Below are 10,536 nucleotides of genomic sequence, written 5' to 3'. Positions count from 1 at the left end.
CATCAACGGCATCTGATCTAATGGGTGGGTAGTTAACGGGCACGAGCGGCCTTTAAAAAAAAGTCGTTCACTCTGCATTGTGTTTGCGGGCAAAAGGGGAAAGTCTTACATCATCGTGAGTCGGATTGTTATTCCCATTTCAGAAGTCGTCAGCTTTGTTGAGCAAATCAGACGCTGAATGCGGAACTTTGAACTGAATGCGGAACTTTGAACGTAGTTGGGCTCGCTCAGAGGGGAATTCTTGCTCCGGAATGGCAACTTTTTCGGCCATTCCTGCGAGTTGCGAACATGTCTTGGATGTGACAACCAATTCGCCGTCAGAGGGTAAGATGCTTGGACATATACTAGACAGAGCCACCGACACAACGAGAATACAATCCCCGAGTCTTGTATCATGAATCGACTACATCACAGTGGTCTCGCTGTGTTAGTGTAGACAGTGCAAGAGTTGGCCGAGGTGAGCCTCTACTTCGGATTCAGAGAATCCGGATACGAGCGAAGTTCCGAAAACGACAAGTTGTTGCTATGGCCGTTAGGATGTAACGAAAAGTACTTTGCCTTGTCCCTGTTCCTGAAAATCGACCGTTGAGCAGTTGGCCAATGCTCGTCGACTTATTCTCAGTTCTGGTCGGCCCCGAGCTCCGACCAAGGAAAGTGGGTGGTAGGAGTTGCTAAGGACCCAAGCAATTATCGTGGACCAGGAGTGTTTGGTGATTGCTCATGAATCAAAAGGTTTCAAAGGTCTTTTCTGGACTGCGGGGAGTGATCCCAATCGACGTGTGATGGCCAGTTCACATGCCAAAAGTTTGCATTCTTGTATTAGACCTGGAGTCTGAGTGGAAAAGTGATCGATACTTGGTGTTGAGCGCCCGCAAGCGTGTCAAAGGAGACTACCACAACAAAGCACTGACTAATCGCGTGAGTACCCTACAGGCGTAGAACCATTCAAGCCTTGCTCATCTCCAGAAATCGAGAGAACCTAAATCGTCTTTCAGAAATTGGGATTGAAATATAACCACTTGGCAGCTTTGGAGCTCAGTTGCACACCAATCGCTTATCTTAGAGACCATTTTCTGTTGAATCCTAGCATCTACGGGAGAGTTTGTGGGTCGTCAAGATGCGAGAAAAGACGCTGCTCTAGTCGATTTTCCCAAGCAACCAATGCCCAAGGTAGTCGATAGCAACGCAGCTTTCCAACATTTTTTGTCAGTCAACGATCAAACGCAAGTGAGTGTAAATGATGCGACTGAGCAAAGCGGCATCACGTCATGTCGAATGCAGCAGAAACGGCTGAATTACCGTGTGTCGAAGAGACAAGGAGATAGACCACTACGACATCATCGCATCTTACCAAATCCGGAAAAAAACGCTACACATGGAGATTGAAATTGCAATGAGACGGCTTGTGATATGTACGACTCGTTCGACGATGCACCATCGGTCAAGATCGACAAAAAGAAGCTGTCTCGTGATCTCAAGCACTATCGAAGCACTCAAAGAATTCGAGGTGGCGTTTTCAGTGAAGTGCGTGTGCAATCCGAATCAAGATGCTGCAAGGAAACGCGCTGGTCGGCGGGAAACAGTGCGATCGAGCCGAAAGGATCGTCCCGCGTGGCTTGAGTGACACCTCACTGGGGCCGCACGACGGCAGTCTGCAGCGACGAGTCGCCGGTGTGGCGCTTGCTTGGTCACCATCGCGTAATAGACAGCACTCTGACGCCATGAGATCTCTAGTAGGCCAAGTTGCCGAGAAATACCCATTAATAGAGCTCAATATAGGGATTCTCCGTACATTGTAGGGCGGGAGCGGGAGCCAGAAAAGGATCCGCGGATTCGAGACGTGGGCGCTTGTAGTGGCGGTCCCGCTACATCTTGACAGTTTCAGACCCGTCTGTTTGGGCGACAATGAGAGAAGGGGAGCGATATTTTCAGCTGTTTCTCTGCTACAGTATCTTGGCTGTTGCGAAGGTCAAAACAAGTCTAGACCACGGCGCAAAATGCCAAATTGAGAAGCATTCGGGCGAAAGGTAACGGAAGCTTGGTAAAAGCCATACGTGCGTTAGGACTGCATAGACAGCCACCCAAAGCTTAGAACAGACGCGTCGGCACTCAACGCGCCACACATTTCAACAAACAGCGTTCTGTCAAGCTTGGTAGCTCTTGTTGCGCATCGACCACCGCCAATAGGAGTGCTGACAAAAGCTCAGAGCGAGCTCAAAAGCTTGAATTGCCCAGGAGCGAGCTGGGCGGTCTTTAAACACAAAACCCAATGACGCACATGATTCCCTGAACGAGGGCATCAGAACTTCTGATGCCCATGCCCTTTTCAGACAGGGTACTTCCATGTAGCGGATCCAATCATGTTTCTCCGCAGCACAGGATCACCGTAACGGGTTTCTTTGTAGCCGCTAAGTGCTGAAGTAGTCTAATGAGCTTCTGTCGACAGCTGGGCGGCTCACTGGAGGTCATGGGCTGTCCTGACGAGGGGTCATTGCTCGAGTCGTCAAAGTCGTGGGAGCCTCATCGATGGATGACCAAATTGTGCTTTCGCGGCTGAAGCTTACAGTAGCACGTGGAGCCCCAATTGCCGCGTGGAATTTTGGCTTTTTCGGTCGGCGCAGCAAAGTGCCGGTAGCGTGCCGCGATGACTTGCATTTCTCCGGCGGAGAGGAAGTTAGATTTTTGTTGCACGAAGTAAAATTGAGAGGATGCGAATAGAGAAGCGCTCTTGAAAGTGAAGAAACAAAAGACTTTTGTATGACGGCCTAGCGCCAGTCAGTCGCGCACAAATACAACCACAGTAGGTGACGAAAGAAACTGCTAGTCTGGGGATCTCTGCCGCCAAGTTAAAACACCTAGACACATGGAGTTCTCAAGCGCTTTATGACATAAAGAAAATTCTTCCGTTAGTGGGCAGTCACAGGGAGCATTCAAGCGCTTGCGTCTGAAAGTGCGATGACGGGAAGCTGGACCTAGGTTGAACTTCTTGCCTCACCTATCATACGACCTCCTTAGAGAGCCCTCACGGGAAATTTGACCTTGATCAAGACAACAGTATAATATTTGAACTTCTATATGGCGTAAAGTGACAGAACAAACGGTAACGCCAAATCCAAAAGACAGCTATCTGGAAAAAATGTGCGCTCGACAACCATGACCAGCACAGCCTGTTCTACCACCATACCTCAGTTGATCTGGTGAGGATGCTCCATCTTGGTCTTTTTCAAGACAGTGTGCGCAAGGTTCTTCAATGATCCGCTCGTCAACAGCTCGAGCACTTGCAAGTTGGCCTGCAGTTCGCGCGTAATCCAATTGCGCAACTCGATGGCGTTCAAAGAATCCAGACCATACGTTGTGACGCCGCGGGCGGCATCCATGTCGTCCAAGGGAATCATCAGGATCGTCGAAAGCTTCTCGAGCAGTGCGTGGCTGAGCGCGTCCGTAGCATCATCCGCTGACTTGGCTTGCTTGATCCTCTGAGCGATAGAGATGGATTGACCGGCAGCCGCACCAGCCTCCGCAGAGAGAGCGATTGCTTGCTCTTTCAAGTGCGCAAACCTACCCTCGTTGGCGTAGTAGGGTAATTGGTTGTCCCGGAACTTGAGTCCAGTGAGACAGTGACCGCCGCAAGTCTTCGCCGTGAGGCCTGTGACAGCTGCAGAAACCAATGCGAGGACCTCAGCTTCATTCGAAGTCTCTCCTCCCAGATTTTGAATGATCTCATCCTGGCGGTCCGCATTTTCGGCAAGGTATCCAACACCCTCAATGGCTGTCAAATCAATTGAAACACCAGGAAGTCCTTGGCTCAATCGATATTTGACGAAAGCGTCGAGGAAAGTGTTTGCAGCAGCATACGCAGCTTGACCACGGTTACCAATAATGCCGGCTGCGGAAGACAAAGCGATGAAGAAGTCCAACTTTGTATCCTTCAAGGCATTGTGCGTGTTCCAGGCACCTGCTACCTTCGATTGAATGACTGTTTGGTAGTCGTCGAAGCACATCTTCTCAAACAGCATGTCCTGGGAGGAATCAGCACACATCTGCAAAAGCACAGAATCGACTTACGCGAAGAACCATGGCAGCGTGAATGACGCCTCGGATCGGGGGAAGTGTTTTGGCGCAGTCCTCCACCAGCGCATTGACAGACTCCTGGTCCGCGATATCGCAGGCTTTGACAACGATGTTTCCACCAACAGGCCTGAGATCTTCGATGAGCTCCGCAATCTTCCCGGTTGCTTTGCCACTGCGGGACATCAGAACAATGTTCCGAGCTCCTTTCGAAACCATCCAGCGGGACATGCTGCGGCCCAAGCCACCAGTGCCTCCAATGATAACGTAGGTAGCGTCACCCTTGAACAACTTGTTTTGCCTCACGTGCGTAGCCTACCGAAGATCAGTCAAGTCCAGAATTGAAACTTGGATTGCTTACCTTCACTTTCTCTCCCGGGCTTGTGGTGATCACGAGCTTGCCGGTGGTCTTGCCGCCCTGTAGTGCTCGGAAGGCGTTCTCAACTTGAGAGATGCCCATGACGTTGATTGGAGATATCGGTTTGACGTTGCCAAACTCAATGAGCTTCATGACCGAGCTGAAGATGCGTCCCATCAGCTTCGGTCTCTCTTCAGCTACGACAGTCAAATCGATGGAGCTGAAAGTGGCATTGTTGTTGAACTTGGCCATCTCGAGGCGAGTATTGGAAGTGATGTCTCGCTTTCCGATTTCGATGAAACGACCAAACTTGGCAAGACAATCCCAAGTTTCGCGAAGGATGTCGCCGGCGAGAGAGTTCATCACAACATCAACGCCCTCGCCGTTGGTAGCTTCGCGAAGAGCCTTGCCAAAGGAGGTATCGCGACTGTAGAAAATGTGATCCTCAGGTACGCCGTACTTCTCCATGATCAACTTCTTCTTCTCGTTGCTGCCGACAGTCGCAAAAACCTCAGCACCAATCATGTAAGCAAGCTGAATGGCAGCCTGGCCAACACCGCCAGCAGCGGCGTGAATGAGGACCCGTTCCCCTCGAGTCAAGCGTCCAAGGTCCACAAGACCATAGTAGGCAGTGTTGTACACGACCGGAATGGAGGCGGCAACCTCGAACGACATGTCTGCAGGGATCCGAGCGGCGCTGGACGATGGACATCGCGTGAACGTGCTGTAGGCTCCTTGGGACATGGCGCAGACACGATCGCCAACGAAGAGGTTCTCTACTTTGTGTCCAACACGAGTCACGGTACCACTACATTCAACACCGAGATAGGGATTCGGAAGCTGTCCCATGGCGATGACAACATCCTTGAAGTTCATGCCAGTCGCGGCGACTTGAATCTCGATTTCGGAGTCGCCCAAGGGGTTTGGAGACCAAGCTTCTTCGTCCTCGAAGTAAAGCGTGTCCAGCGCACCAGGAGATGCGATGGCGAGGCGGAGGCGTCGTCCAGGTTGGTTGAATGGCTGGAGATATGGCTCCGAGTCTTGTGTTTCACGGTGGACGAACAGGTTCATTTCCTCATCGGGAACCACACGAGGTACGACGAGACAGCCCTTCTCCTCAGTGAATTCCATGTCGGCGTCAAGCTCCTCTTGCGCAAAGACCTTTCGGAACACGTCCACGATCAACTCCACGCGCTGGTACGTTTCCAACTTGGAAACGGGATCCAAGTCAAGAGTCGCGGCCTTAGCAGCAGCTTCAGAGCGGATCGTTCGGGTCAAGCCGGCAGCCATGTTGGTATTGGGATTTGTTGGAGTCTTGTACGCGCCCTTGGTAACCCAGAGCACACCTTCCGCCTTGGTCAAAACCTTTTGGACAGCACTGAAAATCTGCGGCGTTGCATTGGCCAAAAGAGCGTCTTGAATCTCCGACATGACGACACAAATCTTGTCGGAAGGATCCGAATCAACCAAGCGGGAAACGGTCGGTTCAATATCCGTGCGGATGGCAATAGCATCCTTCAGAGAGGTAACAAGAAGATCATCTCCCGATTTCTCAGTGATAATTTCGACTCGTAGACCGGACATGCGCTTGACCTCGTCAGGTGGCGTGTAGATCGGAGCACCACTTGAGCTGTGGTTTCGACTGTGGGCACTGTGCTTTCGGCTGTGTCCCTTCGTGTTGACCTTGAGGCCATCGTTTCCGTTGACTCCATTTGGAAGACCGTTGACGCCGTTTGTGGCTTCGGTTTCTTTGCCATCCTTCGCCTCGGGCCCATTTTCCACAACATCGAGAGCCTCCCACTCCGTCTTGTAGCAAAGCTCACGGGGTCCGGTATTTTCCTGTTCCGCGTTCTCCCGCACAGGTGTGAGCCGAAGACCAGTGAACGTGATGGATGCCTCTTCATCCTCAGGGGAGAAGATGCCATCCATGGAAAAATCGGTTGGCTTGGGAGACACGTAGTCCGGGCGTCCGGACGCTGTGACGTGGAGCTTTTGTCCCGGCTTGTTGGGGAAGTTTCGAGACAAAGTGAACTCGGTCATGGAGATCGGCATGTACAAGGACGGAAGCTTGCTACGGCCGGCCCCAAGAATCGGGTAGGCGAGTTGCAGAATCAGATCCAAGAAGGAGGTGTGGACAATCGTGGGAGTCTCATAGTTGAAGGGCATGACGGCGGCAGTGTCGGGCACCTCGACCTCGGCGACTGAATGTTCATCGCACGCCCGACAGTTGACAATATTGCGGAAAGTCGGTCCGTAAATAGCACCAAACGGCTTGAGTTGCTCGTAAAAGGTTGGCATATGGATCTCTTGGTTGCATTTGTCTCTCGCCTCTTGCATACGCTTCTTCAAGGCTTCGCCTGTGCCCTTGTGGACTGGGTTGGTTCCGTCCCCTTTGCGAACGCCCACCAGTCCTCGAGAGTGCTCAGTCCAACCCTTGTCAGGAACCCACGAGCTGATGCGGAATTCATCCCAGGAGTCCGAGTACGAACGTAGACCTTCAGCATACGGCCTCAACTGGGTGCAAATCTCGTACTCCTCACCGTCGTTGAGGAGAAGCGGCCTCGTTACATGGATCTCGCGCATCACGAACCGGTCGAATGGAATCTCTCTCATGATTGCTCTTTGTGCGGCGGCTTCCGCAGCAATGCCAAGGAATCCCGCGCCCGGAAATGTCGTCAGAGATTGCATTTTGTGATCTCGAAGCCAGGGCAAGTCATCAAGACGGAGGACGTTGCGCCATACTGGCTCGATGTCGTTTGAAGTGGGTTCCAAAAGACCAAGTAGATCATGCCTCGCAAATCGTGGTAGACGGTGTTGCTTACTTTGGCGGGATTCATGCCAATAGCTCAAAGTTCGATTCCAAGGGTATGGGCTGAGCTCGGTGATCAATGCTGGAGTCTTTGGATCGTCAGGGCTTTGATTGACATTCTTGAAATTCAAAGGAACACCCTTCATGAACAGCTTGCCAGCAGACTCAAGACACGTAACCGTGCTATTCTTGTTGCGCAGCAAGGTACTGATGTAAGACATTTTGCTGCCCTGCTTTCCAAGACCCTTCAATACTTGCTTGATGGGCCCCTCAAGAGCAGAGTGAGGGCCAATCTCAACAAGAACATCAGGGGCTGCCTCAGCACAGAGTTTCTGCAAGGCTCCAGAAAACCTGACTGGACAGGTCAAGTTGTCAACCCAGTAAGAAGAGTCAACTTTGGCGCCGTCGATTTTGCTCTCGTGAAGGGCCGAGAAGAAATCCGCTGTTTGAGCCGACTGAGGTTTGACTGCTCGGATATTGGAGCGGTAATCTTCGGCCACGTGTTTCATGTGGTGAGAGTGATATGCGACATCGACACGGAGCTTGCGGTTGAATTGTTGCTTCTGCTCGACAGCGGCAGCAAGTTCGTCGATAGCTGATACATCTCCAGAAGCCGTGATCGATGACGGCGAGTTCTCACAGGCCACAATGGCTTGGCCGTCCTTGAGAGTCTTCAGCATGGGCCTGACATCGTCTGGGCCAGCTCCGATGGCCAACATGGCACCTTTGAGTTCTGGGTGTCGCTCCTTGAGAGTGATTACTGCTTGACCACGTTGGTAAGCTACAGCCATGCCGTCTTCCAGTGACAGCAGACCGGCAGCGTAAGCAGCTCCGATTTCACCACTCGAGTGTCCTGTGACAGCGACAGGCTGAACCCCCCATGATTGGAATAGGGCAGTCAACGCGATCTGAACCGCAGTGCAAATCGGCTGACTGATATGGGCCTTGTTGACTTGAGAGTCATCGGCTTCCTTCTCCAGTTCTTCGACCAAGGAGAAGTCGGCTCCAAGCTTCTCCAGTGTCTCGTCACATGCTCTCATGGTCTTCGCGAACACGGTTTGATTCTCCAGGAGGTCGCGACCCATGGTAGCCCACTGTGCACCCTGGCCTGTGTACACAAAGGCCACTTTGGGGTTGGTAGCTGAGCGCGCTGGCTTCGTGTCTGAGTTGTTCAATGCAAGGGTCAGATCGTTGCCGACCGAGGCGACCATCGCAACTCTCCACAACAAATGTGATCGCCTTTGGCCCAAAGTGTACGCCAGATTCCGAGGCTGTGACTTTTGGAAGACTTCAGGGTGCTGCTCGAGGAATATCGAAAGCTGGTTCATAGCCTTGTTTGCGGCCGCCTCATCGTTGCCAGACAGGACAAAAAGCTTGGGCCCTGTTGAAGTTTCTTTCATGAGGGATGACGGTGGAGGAAGAGGAGGACGTGCCAAAACAGCGTGCGCGTTGGCGCCGCCGAAGCCAAAATTGTTAACGCTGATGAGGAACTTTCCAGAAGGCCAAGGTCGTTGCGCGGTTGGAATTTTCATGTTCCACTCGGAAAGTTTGATTTTCTCGTTGGGTTTTTCAAAGTTGATGTTCGGCAGAATGAAACCCTTTTCAAGCATCAGAGCTGCTTTGATGACTGATGCAACACCACTGGCGTTCTCTAAGTGGCCGATGTTGCTCTTGACAGATCCCATGTAGAGTGGTTGCCTCGGGGTCCGGGCCTTGCTGGCGAAGAATTTGTGGATAGCTTCAGCCTCTACCGGATCACCAACTTTAGTTCCGGTTCCGTGTGCCTCGACGAACCCGCACATGTCTGGGTGCAAGTTCGCTTGGGTGTAGACCTCGCGCATCAAGTCCACCTGTGCATCGCCATTGGGCATCTTAAATAGTCAGTACAAGAAGGTACTGGCCTACACTGGAAAAGGCAGACTTACCGACATCCCGACTGTCTTTCCATCCTGATTGACCCCGGTGTTCATGATAATGGAGCGAATTTTGTCGTTGTCTTTCAAAGCCTGGTCGAGGGGCTTAAGGAACAGGACACCACAACCTTCGCCTCTTGAGAATCCAGAAACTCCACGGTGGTCGAAAGCGTAGGTCTTTCCCTGTTCAGAAAAGAGCCTTAAAAGAATCAGTACCACAGTGATGCGCATTGGGTTTTTTGGACTTACTTGGACATGGACATAGAGACTGTAAGGTCCGGGACCAGGTTCACGTGGACCGCACCAACAATTGCTGATTCTGATTCGCCAGCTCGGATACTCTGAACAGCCGAATGGAGGGCGTAAACGCTGGATGAACATGCGGTGTCAACTGTAAAACTTGGGCCGCGTAGATCGAAGTAATACGACACGCGATTCGAATGGACGGCGTCGTGGTTTCCAGTATTCGAAAACATGGGGATGGTGTGGACGTCTCGCAGATGATTGAATTGGTAGTCCGACTCATTTCCACCCATGAAGACTCCAATCTTTTTGCCAATGATGCTTTCCTTCGGTACGCCAGAATTCTCGAGTGCCTCGTATGTGCATTCCATCAAAATTCGCTGCTGAGGATCCATGGAGGCAGCTTCTTGTTGCGTGATGTTGAAGAACGGCGCGTCAAAGACAGACAAATCTTGATTCAAGAAATAACCGCCAGTGTTGTTCAAGCATCCTGCTTTTTCCGGATTCGGATGCCAGTAACCTTCCTTGTGGAATCGTGACCGTGGGATCTCACTCCACCCACTTCGAGCTCGTGACATCAATCTCCAAAAATCTTCGAGGGTAGAAACTTCACCTGGCATCCGACACGACATGCCCACTATCGCAATGGGCATGACGGCTGGCTGCCAGTCGTCGGGGTAAAACGAATCCATAGCGAACGAATATGTTGAGATGCGGCTCAACTATACCGGTTGCGCGAAGAAGCAGATGTATGTCGAACTTAAAGACCAGCTTTGCAAACACCACCTTGCGAAAAAAATGCAGGTGCCGCCCTTCTTTTTACTCTGCAAGATGGGAAGGATTCCATGTTGCAACTCCACCACGCCCACAGGTGAAGTTCATAATCACTGTGAAACGGCAAAAGCTCAGCTAGCGCTCCAGCTTCGAATTCGGTCCAACAGTATGGCCTGTTGGCAACCTCAATGACCGCACAAGGCTGCGTCACGTCTCACATGTAGAGGTAGGGGATCGCGATAGTGAAGGCCTCCCGGAGACTGACGTGGGAATGCCGAGAAGTTTTCACGGTGTCGAAGGTATATTGACAGCGTCATATCGTGACCATGCAGGGATATCAAAGGGGACAGGGAGAGTGAAGAGGGAGCGAT

The 10,536-nt window shown here is 51.8% G+C and overlaps 1 protein-coding gene across 1 annotated transcript; it reads right to left on the bottom strand.

Moving 5' to 3' along the window:
* Positions 1 to 3,039: 3,039 nt before the first annotated feature.
* BKA78DRAFT_358507 (polyketide synthase) lies at positions 3,040 to 10,508 on the bottom strand. Its single transcript, XM_066892353.1, has 6 exons — positions 9,398 to 10,508; positions 9,161 to 9,347; positions 6,212 to 9,106; positions 4,430 to 6,097; positions 4,066 to 4,383; positions 3,040 to 4,019 (listed from the first exon to the last, which is right to left on the bottom strand). The coding sequence occupies exons 1-6, from the start codon at positions 10,081 to 10,083 to the stop codon at positions 3,186 to 3,188; spliced, it is 6,588 nt and encodes a 2,195-aa protein (XP_066748904.1). The 5' UTR covers positions 10,084 to 10,508; the 3' UTR covers positions 3,040 to 3,185.
* Between the last annotated feature and the right edge of the window lie 28 nt (positions 10,509 to 10,536).

The sequence above is a fragment of the Phyllosticta capitalensis genome (assembly GCF_038381095.1).
Source record: "Phyllosticta capitalensis strain CBS 128856 chromosome Unknown BKA78scaffold_1, whole genome shotgun sequence".
Taxonomy (NCBI): Eukaryota; Fungi; Ascomycota; class Dothideomycetes; order Botryosphaeriales; family Phyllostictaceae; genus Phyllosticta; species Phyllosticta capitalensis.
Note: the sequence above shows the minus strand (reverse complement) of the source record. Positions and strands in the feature narration are given on the sequence as shown.